The 19,503-nt window shown below is 39.2% G+C and overlaps 1 protein-coding gene across 1 annotated transcript; it reads left to right on the top strand.

Annotated features, from left to right (window-relative positions):
• The first annotated feature begins 4,275 nt into the window (after positions 1-4,275).
• LOC118845854 (cytochrome c oxidase assembly protein COX20, mitochondrial) lies at positions 4,276-18,417 on the top strand. The gene is made up of 4 exons (XM_036753905.1): positions 4,276-4,370; positions 16,790-16,904; positions 17,012-17,075; positions 18,019-18,417. Exons 1-4 carry the CDS (start codon positions 4,329-4,331, stop codon positions 18,158-18,160), a joined length of 363 nt encoding a protein of 120 aa, XP_036609800.1. The 5' UTR covers positions 4,276-4,328; the 3' UTR covers positions 18,161-18,417.
• The last annotated feature ends 1,086 nt before the right edge of the window (positions 18,418-19,503 follow it).

Below are 19,503 nucleotides of genomic sequence, written 5' to 3'. Positions count from 1 at the left end.
GATATGAAGTCTGATTAAGGGAACTGGAGGTTGTTTAGCCTAAACAAAGACTTCACTTGTTATGAAAGCAGTCTTCAAGCATATGGAGGTCTATAACGTGAAAAATGGCTTAGATTTGTTCTTCTTAGTCTAGAGATGCACAAGTAGAAGCAATGGGTAGCTGGCAGCATGTCTGGGTACAAGTATGTCTATATGTGTGTGTGTGCACGTGTGTGTATGTGTGTGCTAGCATTTATATGGTGCTTTAAGGTTTACAAAAGCAATCTGTTATCTCGTTTGAATTCCCAATAATAGCATGAGATAAGTATTATTGTTATCTTCATTTTTGGGGGGATGAGAAAACTGACAGAGAAAGCTTAAGTGACTTAACTAGTAAGCTTCTGTGGCAGGATTTGAATTCAGCTCTTCATGACTCCAAGTCTAGCACTCTTTACATCATGCCACTTACCTGCTTTAAGGAAAACTTTCTTTCCCTCCAATGAATGACAATTCCTGGGGTATACTGAGTTCCCCTCCACTAGAGGTCTTCAAGTAAACAGATCAGTACTTGTTGAGGTTGTAAACAGAATTTGCTATCTGGTATGGGAGGATCCTTCTGGCTCTTGAAATTCTATGACACCATGTGACCCTGGGCAAATAAGCTCTCTCTTGGCTTCAGTTTCTTCATCTGTAAAAAGACTAGATTTTCTAAATTTCCTTCTAGTTCTATTTCTGATGATCCTATAAGTGTTAAACAACAGAAAGATGAAGGTTATTCGGAGGATAATGAGGGTAGACCATTAGTAGGCCCATTTGGTTGGTTCAGAGGTAGAATATAATGGAATAGTGGGGGGTTTCATAGTGTATTTAATCTAGATAAATTTGAATGTACATAAAAAATAAATGGAAATCTCTACAGTTATAACTTATAATCTATAACAATTGAATCTAAGCATAAACTTGAATATGCGTATATTATTACATTGGAGAAGAAACAGCATTGTAATGTTTTCATCCAAAAAAAGCAATATAATCAGACTAAACACACTTATTCTTAGGATCAGTTTATTTTACTAATGTTTTTGACTTTTCCTAACCTATCTTAATTTGTTTAAAACCTTGCACTAGAACATGGTGAAAGGAACAGAAATGATCTGGGCTTACAATTCAGTAGATAGCCCTTATCTCCCCACTCCTGGATATGACGAAGAATTTTCTGAAATTTAGAATTGAGACCTTCAGAGTTTTAAATTCCCTGTCACTCCAAGCAGTCTGGGATGTCTACAAAAGGGATTATAGTACTCAGCGGAGGATAGGATTAGGTAACACCTAAGACTCATGACAGTACAGGAGCACTAGAGGACTATTGGATGGTCACTCTGAAAAAGTTATACATGGCATTTTAGATTTGAAGAGAACTCAGAGGTCATGCAGCCCTTGAGATCAAATAGATGACTTGCCCAAGGTCATATAGATAAGTAGTAACTATCTAAGGGACTCAAACCCAGATCATCTGCTTCCAAATCTAGGACTCTGCCACTGCAACACTGCAATGTCTATTCCAACTTCAAGTTTCCAGGGGCAATTTTTCAAGGTCAGATTGAAAGTAAAGGTGGCTGACTGTATTTTTACATAAACAAAAATAAAAGAACTTACTCAAACATAGCTGAATAACTTCAAAATAATACTTTTTGCCTTTTTAAGATACCACCTTCTTTGAATATTATCTTGAACACTAACTAGCAATCTCCTTACTATCCAACAACACAGATTTTGTAAAGATTTGTCCGTTATCACTTCACAACTATTCAACTCAAAATTTATAATACTTTTCTTGAAGAACATTTTTTCAATTCTCTAGTCTAAAAATCCTAGTAGTGTAACATCATTCCATAACCACCCAACGCGCCTAACAAGTAGGCTTGGAGAACCCACTAAAAGCTGGTACAAAATAAATACTAAATCACATTATTGGTACCTCCCACTAAAAACTTAGCCATAATTTTACACCACCAGTCTCTCTCCACCTTTTACTAGCATAAATTTCATTTAAAATGTGGACAAAATATACATCAGGCCTCAGGGCCACATATGGCCTTTTAGTTCCTCGGGTGTGGCCTTTTGACTGAGTCCAAGTTTTACGGAACAAATTTGTCCTGTGAAGTTTGGATTCAAAGGGCCACACTTGAGGACCTAGAGGGCCACATGCAGCGGCGAGGCCACAGGCTCCCACCCCTGGACATTCTAATACATAACAACATCCAAATATGAAACATCTCTAAACTAAGGGACTATCAATGGGGTGATGGCTGAATAAGCTGTGGCATATGAATAGGATGGAATATTATTGCATTGTAAGAAATTAGGAAATAGATGATTTTAAAGACATAGAAGGACTTATATGATCTGATGCAGTGAGGTAAGCAAAACTAATAGAACGGTTTATACTGTAACATCATTACGAAGATGAGCAATTTTGAGGATTTTCATGAACCAATTTAGAATGAAGTGAGCATAACTAGAACAATTCATACAACTGTATACCTACACTGTAAAAATAATTTCAAAAACTGTAAGCTACAATCACCATTCATGATTCCAGAGGACCAACGACGATCTATTACAGAGAGGTAGGACAGATTTTGGATGCAGAATGGGCTGCCTTTACTTTTACTTTTACTCAGCCAGCTTTACTTTTTGTCTACAGCCACTGAGGGAATTTGTTTTGCTTGACTACGAATACTCGTTGCAAGAAAAAAAAAGTTTCTCTTTTATTTTCAATGAGGCAGGAGAGATGTCATCTCTCCCTTTTTTAAATAGACTTTGGGTTGCTACAGACGTGGAATGTTGCATGGATTTTCAGAAGAGGTCACTGTATTTTTTCTTGGTGTTAGTTACTTTGTTTCTTCTCACCAAAGGGCCTAATCTATAAAAGCCTGCCATGTAAAAAATTCAAAAACAAAAAATCGTTGGTAAAACTTTATTAAAATAATGTCTACTTTTAAATGAGCATGCGCAGAGCCATGAGGGGTTTATAAGAAGAAAAATCCAAGGCGTCTCAAAACGATGGAAGTTTCCTGCACAGCCAGGAGTCTTTCGACCTACAAAATATGACAGCAGCCGGCCAAGGCCACGACATGTACATACGCAGAGGCCTGAGAAACCTGGCGGTCTATTTAGGTCATTCGGCCAAAGGACAGGAGCCCGTTTTTGCAGCCGCTGTTTCAGAAAAGCCAGGGCTGGCGACGGAACCAGGGTTCTGCAGCCTCTTCCTTATCGCTAGGCAGTGACGATGAGACCACCCGAATTTGGGGCTTTATACGTCTCTGGCCATCTTGCAATGATGGCCTCCCTCCCTCCGTCCTCCGTCCGGCCAGGCCCCGCTCGCCTGCCTCTTCCTTTCTCTCTGCCTTGTGCCGAGAACCTCGATTTCCCAGCCAGGCCCGGCACACACGGGGCCTGACGCATTTTGGCCCGCAAGGCAGCAGGGCTCCATTTTGTCCCCCAAGTCTCCTTCACGAGTGCCCCCGCCTCGCGGAGCTCGGGCGCTTTCGTTTCTCTTTTGTGCCCGAGATGCCGGGTGGAAGTTGGGGGAGGTGTCTATGCGACTTTTGGGGGTTTAATCTGAAGCAGGGGAGGGGCGTGAGAGGCAAAAGGGCCCGCAGAGGGCCTCTCAAGGCGGCCCCAGAAAAGCCCGGGCGTCTGGTGACGTAACTGGGGGGGGAGCGGTGAACCGCCCCCTGGCTGCGGCGGACCGAGAGGACGCAGGTCGGGCCTCAGAGGACAATGCGCCATTATCTCGTCCCTCCCCCGTTCCAACCATCCTTGGCCGCTTTTCCCGCCCCGCGCGCGCTCCCTCTAACCACCCCCACATTCCTCTAGCACGCGCATACGCGCGCACGACCGTGGGGGAGGGTAGAGGAAGGGGGAGGGCGGGGAGGGGACTGTGGCGCCTGTGCGGCATCTCCTCCGCCTGCCTCTCTCGGGACTCTAGTGGCGCGGTTGCTTCAGGACCTATTTCCCCTCCCCTCCCCTGCCGGCCCGTTCGTGTACAGCGGAGAGGCGGAGTTAGGAAGCGCCCTAGGAGAAGGTGTAGCCCATTTCAATGAACAAAGGAGTAGTCTGTCGCCGCGGCCACTTCGAGGAGCACCGCAGTGTGATAGCGCAGCTTCTAAAATGGCGGACGTGGTGTTGGCAGGGGCGGAGGGAGGCGGGAGGAAGGAGAGGGCGATCTAGGGCGGACCCAGAGAGGGAGCTCACGGGGGAGCGCGAGAGCATCCGCTCTAGGCGCCACTTCCCGTTCGTCTCGGTGGTAGCGGGTGAAGGGCGTGCGGCACCGACTTGTCATCATGGCAACTGAGACCGAGGCCGGGGAACCCGGGAAGGGGAAGGTAACGGGGAGGGCGGGCCGAGCGGAAGGGGGAGCCCAAGCGCCGGCCCTGGGCCTCCTGAGAGCACAAGGGCTGTCGCTTTGATCGTCTCCTGGGCCCAGGCTTGGATCCTCGCGGCCGAGGTGGGGGGAGGAGCGGTAGCGGTGCAGGGAAAGTGAAACGCCCGGGGTCAGGGGTCGTGCCGGGACGCCGGGAGCACGGGGGAAGCTAGGTCATGGTGCTACCCCGCGTGAGCTCCCAGGGTTTTAGCCATTCATTGGGACCGGTCTTGTCTCCATTTTAAGACACTCGAATCACGATTGTTTAGCTAGAGTTAGGACATGCCTAATGATAATCTAATCAAAACGGTGGAAAGTGCACCAAGGGCCCGCTGCATATGTTGCGTGTAGCTTGGGGTGTTAGGAAAGGGGAAGCGAGTCGTTACAATTTCTTAACCGCGGTGTCATTATCTTCACATACTAAGTACCATGGGGATAGCCACCGAACGGCTGATTGCAGTTGGTACGGAGCCGGACTTTTTTCCTTCCCCCTAAGAAAACTCCCCATACCGATGCGAATCGGCAGCAGGCGGTCCATTTAAAATAAAAATACAGTAGGGTCTTTATATGTTAGCGGCTCCCATTTCTATTTGAGTTTGACAGCACTTGGCCCAAAATGCGGAGGTTTGGGGCACCCCGCCACTTGGCTGCATCGCAGACAGAACCTCGAACTCAGGTATTTCTTAAGTTGAGGGCCGGCTCTCCATGCACTCCACGAAACTAAATAACAGTAGCTGCCGGCCATAATCCGATTCTAGGTTATTCATCCAGAATTTAGGAGGCATCTATTGTGTGCACAGCATCGACCACACACAGCCGTCGACCGTGGGGAGAAGGAACAACCTCGGAGCCGGGCACAGACAACTGGGAATTAAAAAGGCCATTTTGTAGGAAGCGGCCCTTAATTTAGGAGCTCCCAGAGGCAAAAGTAAATGAGGGAGAACACGGGCAGCCCGAGCAAAGCGAGGGAGATAAGTGCTCAGTAGAATCTGCGGGGCATTTGGGGTGGAACCAGAGAGCGAAGGGCTTTAAATGCCAAAAGAATCTGTATTTTTGATATTTGAATGAACTTTTGGCAAATGGTGATTCTGATTCACATGCAGCCACAGCAGTTAACTGTTAAGGTTACATTTTATGGAGATCGTTCAAACCACATTGTAGGGACTCTTAGTACCAAATTGGAAAGACATTGGACTGAGGAAAGCAGAAGTTCCAAGTATAGTAAGCATGCTTTCCCTTCTCAAAATTGAATAATATTTTTGAAAGGAGACTATGTGGGGCAATACTAAATGCATTAGGTTATTATCACAAGGGTCACACTGAATCTTAAGACCATTATCCAGTGTTATTATTTGGGGATTTTTTTAAAATGGAGATTTCCTTGTTTTATAATAGGATGAGTAATTGGAAATGCAAATATTAGAATAGTGATATTAGAAATATCTTTAGTACTTTACACAATAAAGATCATGTTTTGTACATTTTAATCTAAATTTGACTAAGTTAACATAAACACTAATATTTTACATTAAGCTTAAAAAGGAAATCCCTAATGTAACTGGCACATTTGTTTTTAATGTTTTATCAGATTTTATAATATGCTCAGTTTTAAATATGATTATCCTGAAATGTATTATTGATGGAAGCTTGTATACTTGGAAAGTTTGGAAACTTGATAACATGGTGATTTTGAAATTTGAAATTCCAGATCCAGTTTTGTAATGGACAGCGTATGACCTTGACCAAGTCAACAGTTAACCTGTTTCCTCAATTATAGTCAGAAGTTAATAATACTGAAGCATATCCCAGGGGGTGGCCGGATGAATTAACTGATGATTCTTTTCAAATACCAAACTAGTGGGTCCATTAAGTGCACAGACATGATTTAGTGGCAGATTTGAGGGGGGATGGGTTATGAGTATCTTAAATGTTTGGTAAGTACGTTACTGTTCACAGAAGTAGGAGTGGTTTCCCAATCTTATCAAGATGTGATCTAATTAATTGTAATCTTTATGAGATAGTTAAAGTAATTGAGGGTGATTTGCAAAGAATTGTTTTTAAAAACAGTAGCTGTAGACTAGACTTGGCTATGTCTACAATTCAAGGACTTTTTAGTGACCAGTATTGATTGGGGTTAGCTAGACAAAAATATGTAAAACAGTGAGGTATTTTATCAAGTTAACTTGGATGTCTTAAGAACTCTGCTCTACTTCCATACTAACCAAATACATTTTTGATCTATAATTTGCTTTAATAGGAAAAGGAAAGCTTTGTACAAATAAACCGGTAACAATTATCCTATAAGATATCTCTCATTGTGAACTATTAAAGAAGATTCTATTTTATGAATCTTCTGGTTACTGTGATTGAGTCCCTGGCTCTGTCATCACCACTGTTAAAAATCAACTTAATTCAGAGCTGAAAAGCAGGTGATAGTACAAGAAGTCAGTGAGAAATAATTACCTTTTTAACTTTACTTTTTATAGATTCTTATACAAATCACCCCCTTCTGCTAGGACATCTGATTTAATTTAAAAATCATTTCCTTTATACATCATTTCAGAGTGTTTTGTTAAGTTTTCCCAGTTCCAGAGTTACGCTCTATTCTGGTGCATCAGGGCTATGTTTCCTCAAACTCCCTGCTCCCCACAATCAAAAAAAGGCAGATCTGATAGTTCATTCTATCAACAAGCATTTATTAAACACCTACTATGTTCCACATATTGTCTTATGCCCTTGGATACAAAATTGTGAAAGGGTTCCTGCTCCCAAGAAATTTACATTTTTATGTAAACATCTATATACACAATTCAGATACAAGGTCAATTTGGAGAAGGCACTGGGGATCAGGCAAGGGGACTAAGAAAGACCTTCTGTAGTAGGTGGCGCACATGCCTCATGAGTCTTGAAGGAAACCAGGGATTCCATCAGGCAGAAGTGAAGAAGGATACAATTCCAGAATTGGTGGATGGCCAGGGCAAAAGACATGGAGATAAAGACTTGTGGGAGGAGTGGCAAGTAGGCTAGTATGGCTGAATCATGCTTTTCAGTAGATTGTGTGGAGGGGCTTATGAATATCACTAGACCGTTTTTATTTTGGCAAAATAATATAGTCAAATTTTAATTTACATGTAGGAATAAGATTTTTTTTTGCCGTTCCACCGTATATTACCATATGCAGTAAATTGCTGCCTAGCATGATTTGGTCATGTCTAAGGATTATTTTGGGTCACTGTTCACTGAAGAATATTAATAAATTGTCATAAAATAGCCATTTTTTTTTCTTCATAAGGTTGCAGTTACTAACAGTGAGGCACTATAAATAGAAGTAATTCAAAGCAACTTATTTACTTAAAATCTTTAAAAATACCATATGTATGCTGAAGATAGTGCTGCTGAACTAGATTATTAGTCTTGCTTTAAATTAGCCACAATCTATAGTTGGATTTAAATGGACCTAGAGTTAGTCTTTCCAGAAGATCAGATGACTTATGAGCAACGACTTTAGGTCATGTCCTGCTAGAAATAAGCAGGTTGGCATACAAAAATTAGTGGCAGATTGTTTTCTATCTCCAATGAGGACAAAACCTGTAAATTTATTTGGAATATAATCAGTCAATAAGCTATTTATTACCCCCTACTTTGTGCCAGGCACTGTGCTGACTGGGGATACAAAAAGAAGCCAGAGGAACCCCGCCCTCCCTCAGGAGCTCACAATCTAATGAGGAAGACAAATAAATACGTACAAGAAGCCATATATAGGAAATAATTAAAAGAGAAGGCACTAAAATTAAGAGAGGTTACAAAAGATTTTCTATAGAAGATAAAATTTTAATGGGGACTTAAAGGAAGCCAGTAGGTCGAGATGAGGGGAAGTATTCCAGGTTTGGGAGACAGCCAGAGAAAGTTCCTGGAGTTTCAAAATGGGAGTGTCTTGTTTGAATAACAGCCTAGATTAAAGAGTATGTAGCAGTAAGAAAGATATAAAACTGGACAAGGCAGTCAGTTGGGAGACAAAGTTGAAATGGGGTCACTTGTGTAGGTGAAGGGGTGGGCCTTAGTAAGGCTAGCATTTTATGTAGCTCTTAAAGGTCCTTTACAAATACAAATATCTCACTATATCCTCATAACAGTCCTGTGAGGCTTTATAGCCAATATGTGTCTGAGGCAAGATGTGATCTTAGGTTTTCCTGATTTATAAAGGTCCAAGGCTCTATCTGCTATGCTACCTAGTGACCCTAGGGCAAGGATTCTCAAACTTTATTCTAAATGTTTTTCAATACCATTTGCATTGAAATAGTTATCAAAATGTTGAAATAGTTCACAGGCCTCATATTATTTCTATCTTACCTAGAGATGCCAGGCTAATACCAACTGGAATTTGTAGCAGACTGCACTGAAAGGTGCAGGTGAAAGGTGCAAATTAGGAAATTGTAAAGTTACCCCTTCAGCAAAATCTAAGACCAGCTTCTCAGTAAAGTCATAAAGAATCCCCTTTTCAATTAACTATAAAGTTGTCTGCTGTTTAAACTTCCTTGAATGAAGGCTAGCAATTTTTAATTACCTGCTGGAAGGAGAAAGTAGAAGGAAGACAGCCTGCAACTTAGTAGACAGTGGACGCCTTGGCCTGTATTGGGATTCTCTGGTCACCACTTCACACCTTCACCTGTATGCACCCAACTTTCCTGAAAGTGGTTCTGCCAGGATATGATAGATAGTAAAGGCAGTTATTTTGCTGCCTGGCATGTCAGGTTGGGTTAGATATCTTACCACTAAGGCATATGGATTAACAGTTTTACTGAGTCCAACTGGCCTATATATTCCTTTATATAGACACTGATCCTCAGGACTGGGGTCCTTCACCTCTGCCTCTCAGAATCCTTGACTTCAGACAAGGCCTAGCTCAAGATATCTCCTGTACTGCTCTTATCCTGGAAATTATTTTGCATTATATGTAGAATTTTTCTGTGTATATGATATATATATCATATATATATCTCTAATATATAAAGCTTCTTAAGGACAGGAACAATTTTTTTGTCTTTTTATATCGCACTAGCTTGTTGCTAAATATAGCTTGATGAATGGGTGCGTTATGTCATTCTATGCTGGGTACTGGGGGGCGCTGCAAGATAGATAGTCCTAAGGTATATCACTTAAATATCTCAAAGTTTCAATTTCCTCATCTCTCCCAAAGGTCCCTTTGAGCTCTGAATCTATAATCCTAAGGGAGAGATCAGTATAGACTAGAGTACACAGAGAAGGCCTAGGAGTAGCTTGAACTGAACCTTAACAAGGATTGGTAGGATTTAGACAGGTAGTAACATTCCAGCAGGAAACAGTGAGCTAGGAGATGAGAATTGTCATATCTCTATTATCTGGATTGGAGGGTCTGGCCTATAGGGGCAGAACAAGGATTGTATAAGCAGGTTAGAACTACATCTTAGTGGGTTTCAAAAGCTAGGCAAAGACATGTGAATGTGATGAGTCACCAACCAGTCATCTGGGTGGGGAAGAATGCATAGAAGTGCTACCTTCATCAATCTAAATAATACAAATACCACTATATAATAATACAAATATCATTTCAAAAATGCTAGTCTTGATTTTCAAGGTATGGACTGGCAGGTTGTGGCAGGTTTGTTTTTGGGGGGTGGGAAAATGTCACCTTACTTGAGATGACTCAGTAAGATGATGTGATGAAAAGCAAACTACTAATTTACTTCATGATCAATAGTAACCAATAACAAACTTTTTTAGGCTACAGATTTTCCAACCAAGGTAGACTGACTTTTGGTGGTTTCCTCCTGACTTATTGGGGAGAGGGAAGGAGAAAGGAGATGAGCACTAAGAAAACCACTGCATCCTGGAAAGCTTACAGCTATGTCAGAGGAATTTTCCAACTTTTTTCCCAACAGATAATGACTAAGTAGCCTGCCTGAAAACAGGTATAGAGATATGCAGAGAGAAAGTACAGAAAACTGCCACTTCACAGTAACTCATGAGCTTCAACCCTTCCAGGACCTACAAGCAAACTTCAGATCTTTGTTAAAGTAAAATTTGTTTTTACTTCAAATTTATTAAGGTTATTGTGTATTTCTGGTGCAGGAAGAGCTGAATGGCTGATGACAGCCCCTACCCCCTCAGCGTTACAGCCTATTCAATTTTTCTTAGGTAAAACTTTGCCAGCTACTACTATTGTAGTAGACACATTTTATTATATGTCGCTGACAAAATTTTTGGGTGTTGTGCCTGAATCCCATTTCCCTCATAAGTCCTGTGGTTTTTAAATGCACAGATTGCTTTCTCAGGCAGGTATCCAATTATAGCAAAGCTATAAGTACAAATAAGATTTTATATATACATACACACACAATAAACTGAATAATGGAAGCCACTAATATTAAGGGGGATCAGCAAAGTCTTGTCAAAGAAGAGGGATTTTTACCTGGGACTTGAAACTTTGAAGCCAGGAGCTAAGACAGAGGGAAAGCATCCCAAGCATGAAGTGAATAGCCAGTGGAAATGCCTGGAGTTTGGAGATGGAGTGTCTTGTTTGAGAAACAATAGCAAGCCTAAATATGTGATCTTAAAGTCAAGAAACCACTGAAGTTTACTGAGTGGAGGAACACTGTCAGATCTGTGCTTTAGGAATATTAGTTTGATGGACTGGAGTGAGAGACTTGTGGTTGGAATAGTCCAGGTGTGAGGTGATGGGGACCTGCACCAGCATGGTAGCAGTGTAGGAGAGGAGCAAATGTTATAAAGGTAAAACTGACAGTATTTGGCAACAGGTTGGAAGTAAGCGAGTTAGGTATCAAAGATGAGACCTAGGTTGAGAGCCTGGATGACAAGATGTCCACAGGACATCAAGTTGGACATGTCTGATAGGTAGTTGGAAATGCATTCTGGAGGGTAAGGGCTGCTAAGCAGATGATCAGCATAGAAATAAATTAAACTATGGGAGCTGATCAGATATCACTAAGTGAAATAGTATAGAAGAGGGCTAGAGAAGGTGATTGTCAGCATTAAAGGTTACAGAAAAGTCAAGAAAGATGAGCATTTAAAAGACCATTAGATATGGCAATTAATGGATCATTAATAACTTTAGGGGGAGGAGTTTCAGTTGAAGTTGGAAGCCAGACTGTAGAATTGAGAGGAAAGGAAGTGGAAGTATGCATCCTAAACAGTATTCTCAAGGAGTTTAACTACAAAAGAAAGATATGAGACAAGAACTAGTAGTTGGGATGGATGGATCAAGTAAGGGTTTTTTGAAGATGGAGACACAGGAATGTTTGTAGTCTATAGGGAACCAGCCAGTAGACAACGTGCAGATGATGAAGGGGGAAATCTTCTAGAAAAAATGGCATCACTCATCCAAGGTGAGGGGAAGCTCTTCATGTGAGACAGATTGAGTAAGATAGTGGCAGAATGCACCTGGGTGATGTGAGAAGAGGGATCTCAACAAATGACTTCAACTTTTTCAGTAATGTATGTACCGATCATCTGGTTTTATGATATCTTCAGCTGACCTGGAAACTTTAAAACAGGAATTGCCTATTTCTTCTAATTCACCTGCACCTTGTTATACTAGATATTCAGCTTGTTAGAGAAATACGTAATTTAAGCAAGTTAGTCCCAATCCAGTTCTCAAAAGGAGTGCCCAACCATGTGCTTGACAAGTGGTTACAGCCTCTGAATGAAGACTTGTCTCCTGAGCTAACCTATTTCACTTAAGCACTAGCTTACATGGGGCTTTAAGATTTGCTTTACAACATCTGACCCTCACAGCAACACTGAGATAGCTGCTATAATTATCCCCATTTTACAGATGAGGAAACTAAAGCTGATGAGAGGCTGCTCAGGAAGTTCCAGCTACCTGAGGAAGAATTCCAATTCTGGTCTTACTGATCCCAAGTACAGCAGTTTATGGATTTGGGCCACCTTGTTGCCACCTTATGGATAGGTTAGGAATTTATTCCATCTTCTGGGGCCAAACAGAATAAATCTCATTCCACTTCCAGTACCTGACCACACAGTAGATACTTTTTATAACTGCTTTATTGACTTGATTCTTCAGCATGACAGCCTTTATAATTCTTCAGTTATGTCAATTGATCGATCAGTAAACATTAAGTACCTACAATATTTGCTTTCCCTTAGTCTTCTCTTTTTTGAGGCAAACATCCCTGATTCCTGAAAGGGACCTCATATGGCATAAGCCTTTCATGGTCTTAGATGTAGTCTGACCAGGGCTGAGTATGGAAGTACTGTCATTTCTTCTTGTCTAAGTGCAAAACACCAATTGATTATGGGAGTGAAGCTTTTGAAGTTGCTGGCTAATTTAGAAAAAAAAAACATTTCTAATTTCCCCTTCTTTTACCCCCATCCAAGCAAAACTGAAACTAACCCTTTTTTCCACCAAGTTTTCGTTCTGCCCAACATAGTCTGTAAAATAGTATATGGTTATATCCCATATAACTGCTTTTCCCTGGAAGCTTCATCTAAATAAAACGTCTCTAAGGGGGCCCTTCTCATGTCAGGATATTTAAAATAAGCCTTGGTTGGGTAGTTCATCACTAACAAACTCAGTACTTTTGATATATACAGCTACTTTGCTGTGTGACTGCTCAGTCCTTAAGCACAGGAAGAATAATTAGGTACACCTACAAACCAAAACACAGCTGTTAGATCTAATTTTAGGACAACTCTCCTTGATAGCACCCATTAAAAGAATTTTTTATCTTGCTATTATATGAAGAGGTACTATATAGCCAATGGGGGAAAGGGAGGGTGAGATGGAAAACAAAATTTTCTTAGTTTGTTTGAAAGATAAGGGATGCCAGCCAAGACAGCTCCACTGCTCTTTCTTTATTACCTGTACCCAAAGAAATTTTCCTTTGTGCTCCCTCAAATGATTTAAGACATAGCACCTAGAAGCACTGTCAAGCGGCTAAGTGAAGTGGTGCTTGACAGTTTTATATTTTAATTTGGACCATTTGTTATATGCAAACAATGTTAAATCTTAAATTGCACTAAATTATTTGTATTCTAAAATTTTGCCTCAGCTTTCTAACACTCTGTTTATATATATCAACTTGATATATATACTATATGTATGTGTATATACAATATGTATGTATAGATAGTATTTATCACACGTATGTATACAAATATTACAGCACTCTTAAGTATCCTTTATAACCATAGTGACTTAGGACTTTCTTCACAATCCTGTGATAGGTTTTTGGTTTTTTTTCCCCAAACACTTGTCTCCGTTGGTTATAGAGAGTATAGGGAATTCCAGAAATCAGCAGCTTAGTCTTAGAGAGTTGTCTGGGTAAACTTAGAGGATCGGTGACTTGCCTATGTTATGGAGCCACTATGTGTCAGACGTAACACTTCAGTTCAGATTTTCCAGGGTTATGTTGCCTTAACTACCCATATTTTACATATGAGGAAACTGAGGCTCAGTTGAAATGACATGCCCATAGTAACCTAGGTAGAGATGATCTGATCCAGAGATGGAACCAAGGCTGTGTGGCTCCCAGTCCAGCACAAGGGTTTCATCAAGCTCTTGACACAACTGCACCTCATGACCTATAAGTCACTACGCATGCTCCTTAGAGCTGGAGTTGGAGGGACCACAGAGGTCATCTACCACTTTAATTTTACAGATAAAGAAGCTCATGCCCAGAGACAGTTAACTAGGGGTACTTGATAAATGTAAGATGAGGCCCCACTTTCTTATCTGTGAAGTGAGAAGCTGGACTAGTTGGTGACAAGTTCCCTTCCCTGAAATCCTATAATCCTAAAAGAGTGAAGCTTGTCTATAGAGCAGAGGCAAGGGGAACACACTGCAACGAGTTTTAATAAAATGCACAAAACGAGATAGCATTTGATAAAATAAACTTCTTTCTAAACTCACTAATCTTGACTTTATGAACATCTATTTTTCACTTTACTGTCTCCTTTGTTCTCCTTTACTGTTTTATTCCTAACGCAACTCAGTTTTCCTGGATATTATTGTGGTTCTGCCACACTCACTACCTGTCTGAACAAAGCTAGTGACGGCATACCCAACTAGTGTGGTGCAGTGAACCCTGGATTTGGAGTCAGGACTTGGATTTGAATGCTGCCTCTGCCACTTACTATGTATGTGACCATAAGCAATTCACTTCCCTGCTGAGACTTCACTTTTTTTCATCTGCAAAAAATATTTTGCTAGATGACTTCTAAGGTCACGTTCAGCTCAAAATTTATGGTTCTGTGATCTTTCAGCCTCAATTTACTCATCTGTAAAATGGCAAGAATTCTATTTGTACTATCTGTTGTTTTCACATAGCATTTCACCTGCATGATTTCATTTGATTCTCACAACAGAAATAAGTGAAATTCTACAGATGAGATTGTAAATCAGTATTCCATTCCACTATCAAGGAATTTTAGGGAAGAAATAGCATTTGTAGTAGAAAGAATAAGAACTTTAGTAAAGGTTAGCAACAAGTCCCACAACTTCTCAGGCGCTTTGTCTGATTTATAAAGGAACAAAAGGAACTTGGGCTGAAAATCTGTCTGGGTAGCCTCCACCTCACTGGTCTGGTTCTTTTCTTAAGTTTTTTCCCAAAGTTATCTAATAGTTAGGATAACCAAACATCCCTGTTTACATAAATAGTCTTGGTCTTGACAACTCACCTGAGACTTTCACGGAAGAGCAATCAGCTTTGTCATTCTATTTACCAAAACCAAGTCACCCTAGTTGCTATGTTTTACATATATTTGGAGAAAAATGCTTTTCAGCAGGAAAAGTTTCTCAATGTACTGTGCTGTCTTTTTTAAAAGGTTGACAAAAATGAGGTGCTTAAAGTCAAGAATAGAATCAAACTAGACTATTATAAAAAGTTGTCCTTTAAATGTATTTAAACATTGTCCACACCTAGGATCTGAATGGGTTTCCCAAATTTTTCTGGTCCATAATGATAGATAGCCCAAGTTACTGTCTCTGTTGCCAGTTTGGCAATTAGTCATATACTGATTTGTGACATCTCTTGTATAGTAGTATTAACAATATGTGCTGCTATTTATTCTATGTATTGTGATCAAAACAAAATTTTAAGCTCACTGAGCAAAGTAAATATTTTTTATACTGAGTATCCCAAAACTCATTGCAATTTTAAGCTATCATAGCTTGTGTTTGCATGGAAGGTTGCAATCTGCATTAGTACAGGAAACTATACCAGAAAAGTACCAGGGACTTTTACTACTACTCTGCTTACTATAATCTGTCATATGGGCAGGTTAAGTGATACTGTGAGAAAAACTTTAGAAAAAGCTACTTACTCCTCTAAAGGCATTTTAGAGATCATTTAATGTAAACCTTTCCATTTTATAGATGTTTTTAAAGTTGAAGCCTAAGATGGCTCAGTGACTTACCAAAGTTTGTATAGCTTGTTATTGGCAGAGCAGGATTTATAATCCACATCTTCTAACTCCTACACCAGTGATCCTTCAGTGAGTCTACTAAAATTTCCCTGGCCTTATGACCATTTATTTCCCTGAAGTTCCAAAAAACAGCTGCAGCTCTATTTATGACTGGAAATTCATCTACTAAGAACTTGGTTAAGTAATTAACCTTAATAGATAGGAAAAGAATAAAAGGCACAAAAGGTAGCCTATGCCTAAGGTAAACACCATACCTGAGGTTACTTTGTTACAAGTGACATAAGTACACTAAAGAAATAAAAGCTGGAGAAAACATTGTCATTATAGAATTAAAAGCAGATGTTATTTTGCTGCAAATAAAGCATAAGACTGAATGTTGTTATCTTAGCAGTTCTGGTTCAAAATAGGTTTCCATCAAACGTGGGGCGGGGGTGGGGGGGTACATACATGTGTGCAAACATATGCATTTTGTCCCAACCCTAATCTACTTGCTAGATTCAACACTAGCTTTACATTTTCAGGATTGCCTAACTCAACTAGCCCACTCACCAGCTAAATCTGTGTGTATGTATTTGAAAATCCCCTAATTAGCAACCGTTTGGTAAACCACTAACGAATTCATCTGAACAAGGCTTTCTGATCAAATTTTCAGGATTTCAATATTTAGTAAACGCACTAAGTAGACAATATCACACATTGTGTGCCATAGGTTTATGGCTTCAATGATGATAGATAATGGAATATTGTTGGAAAAGAAAGTTAAACATGTAATGGCAGTTGAATTTTTAAAAGGCACATCTTTGGAGGTCAGGAATATTTAAATTCCAAATGTGAAGGGAAGAAGTGGTTGTGAATGCCATCTCTACCAAATAAACCTGAAATAGAAAATATTTCCTTTTCTTCAAACAAGACTTTTTTTTTCTTTTCCTTTAATCCTAGCCCTTTAAGCTTCTAGGGATTTTAGATGTCCAAAATGTACCCTGTGCACGAGACTCTCTCCTCTATGGCTCATTAGGATCTGTCATAGCTGGCTTTGGACATTTTTTATTTACTAGTAAGTATTTGCACTTAATAAATTGTATATGTCCACATGAAAATGTTCTTCTAGTTGCAATAGTTTTGGAGATTAAAACTAACATCTGGATAATGTTTATTTAATAGGTAGACTTAGAAGATCCTGTGACGTTGCAGTAGGAGTATTTATTTTGGGAACTTTAGGATGCTGGTATGTATACTTATTTTCTGAACAAACCATTTCTTAAATGAAATCTAAGATGCTCTATGTCATCCATCTGTAATAAAGAATTCAAAGGTTTTATAATCTGTCCTTGTTATCTGTTTTCTAAATTTAGTTTTGAAAACTAACTTATTTTGGTTATTTACATAATTTAATAGAAAAATTGAATTTTTAATAAACTTAGGGAATTCTGAATACAAGTTTAACAAAATAAGGAACTGATTAATTTTTTGAAACTGGAATTCTTGATGTATAGAATCTGCATCTATAGTGTATCAGTGTCAGGCACCTATTGGCAAAGTCTGATACAAGATCCCAGCTGTACCAAACTCATTAATACCTGTCACAAGAAGGGTTTTAGAAGTATGTGCTGTGGGGAATCCCCAAATGAAGAACGTTATGCTGTTTAAGTAAAATGACAGGACAGGAGACTTGATGGTGGCAAGATCCACAAAAAGCTGCAGAAGACAATTAAGCCTATTTCCTCCTTGAAAACTGTTACATTTCTAACCTATAGCAAGCAAATTGCTTGCCTTCTCAATGAGGGGGGAGGGGAAGGAAGGAAAGAGGGAGAGAAAACAAACATTAAAAATTGTTTTGCATGTAATTGGGGAAAAGGCAAAATACCAAATTAAAAAGAAAACTCATCAATAAGTATTTTTAATACTTAATAGTGAAAGTTTGGGAAACATTTTGTGAAAGTTGGGTAGCCTCGAACAAATTTTTTAAAATTCACAAGTATCTGAAAATTTGCTATCAGGTAAACTACTGAAGAGCATCTGTTTATTAGTAAGTCAGTATTTCAATTTGTGGTAGTAGTGATCTCCAAACACATATTTTTCAGTCTTGTGCACAATTAGGAAAAGAAATGGTAAGTGTGTTATAAATTATCATTATTTCAGGAGGAATTTTTGATTAATCTTTCTTAAAGGTTTCCTTGTAGATATAATTATGCAAAGCAAAGAATCCAGCAAAGAATTGTCCAAGAAGGAATAAAAAACAAGATTTTGTTTGAAAGCACCCACCTTGATCCTGAAAGAAAACAGATCGGCACCAAAAGCAGCAATTCTTAATCTAGGCCAGAAAGCTAAGGAACAACTTAAAGCCTTCCTTGAAATCACGGACTATGAGCAAAGTTGATCAGCTGTAGAAACATTTAACAGGAACACTTGAAGAAAATGGAAATTTTATTTTAAAAATATCTGCAGCATATAAAAGTGGTTAACATTTTATTGTCTGTATTGTAAATTTCAAACCTGATAGTGCAACACAATCTATAATTTGTTAATATTGTGATGGTGAAATAAATGAAAAAATTAAATCTTTGGTACTTGGAAAAAGTTTCTAAATATAGCTTCTAATAATTGTTTTACTTTAGCAGCAGAAGTTTCATTTGCTTTTATCTTTTGGAATACCATAGCAAGTTAATGATAGTGTTTCTAGGACTCAAAACCTTGCTTCTCATTTGGATTATTCTGAAACTTTAGAAAAATCAAATCTTCCCAGTTCAAAATGAGATTTACAGTTTCCATCTGAAGTATGGTAATACATATTATTGACTATAAGGTTATGAGTTAGATGTCCTCTATTCCACCTTATACTTTGAGAAAACTTGGATTGTAGTCAAAGTTGTTAGAGCCCTTAGAAATTGTGGGGAGTTTAAAGTTACTTACCCTTAGATTCTCACTCAGTCTTCATATTCATTGTAACAGTCCATCTCTCTAGCATTCACTAAATAAAGACACAAAGGTGCACTTTTAATATAAATGTGTAAGAACATTTAAAGGAAGAAAAAAATGAAAGACATTTTTATGTCTATTATTTATTAACCTTTGTCATCCACCCAAAAGTTTGAAAAAATAAAGATGGTTATGGTTATCAAACTGATTTCTCTAATTTAATCAGCTACCACAATAGTTTTTACAAAGACCTAACTAACCTCTACCATTGGGGATATTGTCTACATTTTCTACAGTGTATTATATACTTATACATGTATATGCTTATGTGTGTATGTTATGTGTACATACATGCATTGATCTATTATGTAAACATTAATAAGGACAAATCCATTTACATATACTGGGTATTGAGCTTTGCTATACCCATTTTTCTCTGGAAATTGCGAGCAAGGCTTCTACTGACAAAAATCCTTATGACTCTATCTGGATGGGTCTTCATAGCCTTGGAGGCTAGGAGAAACTTCAGGTATCACTTAAGTCCAGTCCACTCATTTTGAAGAAGAGGTATATAGAGATCATGATTTGCTGTCAGAGAAGTGAGAAACGTGAGAAGAGAATGCAGAATAGCACTGGCACCAGGATGTGGGCCAGGTCCCCCAAGTCCCACCCAGTGTTCCTGTCTTTTCATCCCATTTTCTTGGAACTAGTTTGTTTCATTCTTAATGAAGCAAAAC

The sequence above is a fragment of the Trichosurus vulpecula genome, chromosome 4, assembly GCF_011100635.1.
Source record: "Trichosurus vulpecula isolate mTriVul1 chromosome 4, mTriVul1.pri, whole genome shotgun sequence".
Taxonomy (NCBI): domain Eukaryota; kingdom Metazoa; phylum Chordata; class Mammalia; order Diprotodontia; family Phalangeridae; genus Trichosurus; species Trichosurus vulpecula.
Note: the sequence above shows the minus strand (reverse complement) of the source record. Positions and strands in the feature narration are given on the sequence as shown.

Excerpts from the sequence above, each read along its gene's own strand:
- LOC118845854 (XM_036753905.1), top strand. The coding sequence starts at position 4,329 with ATGGCAACTGAGACCGAGGCCGGGGAACCCGGGAAGGGGAAG. Across the intron at positions 16,905-17,011 it reads TGGACATTTTTTATTTACTA|GTAGACTTAGAAGATCCTGT; the intron begins GTAAGTATTTGC and ends TTTATTTAATAG. Across the intron at positions 17,076-18,018 it reads TTGGGAACTTTAGGATGCTG|GTTTCCTTGTAGATATAATT; the intron begins GTATGTATACTT and ends TCTTTCTTAAAG.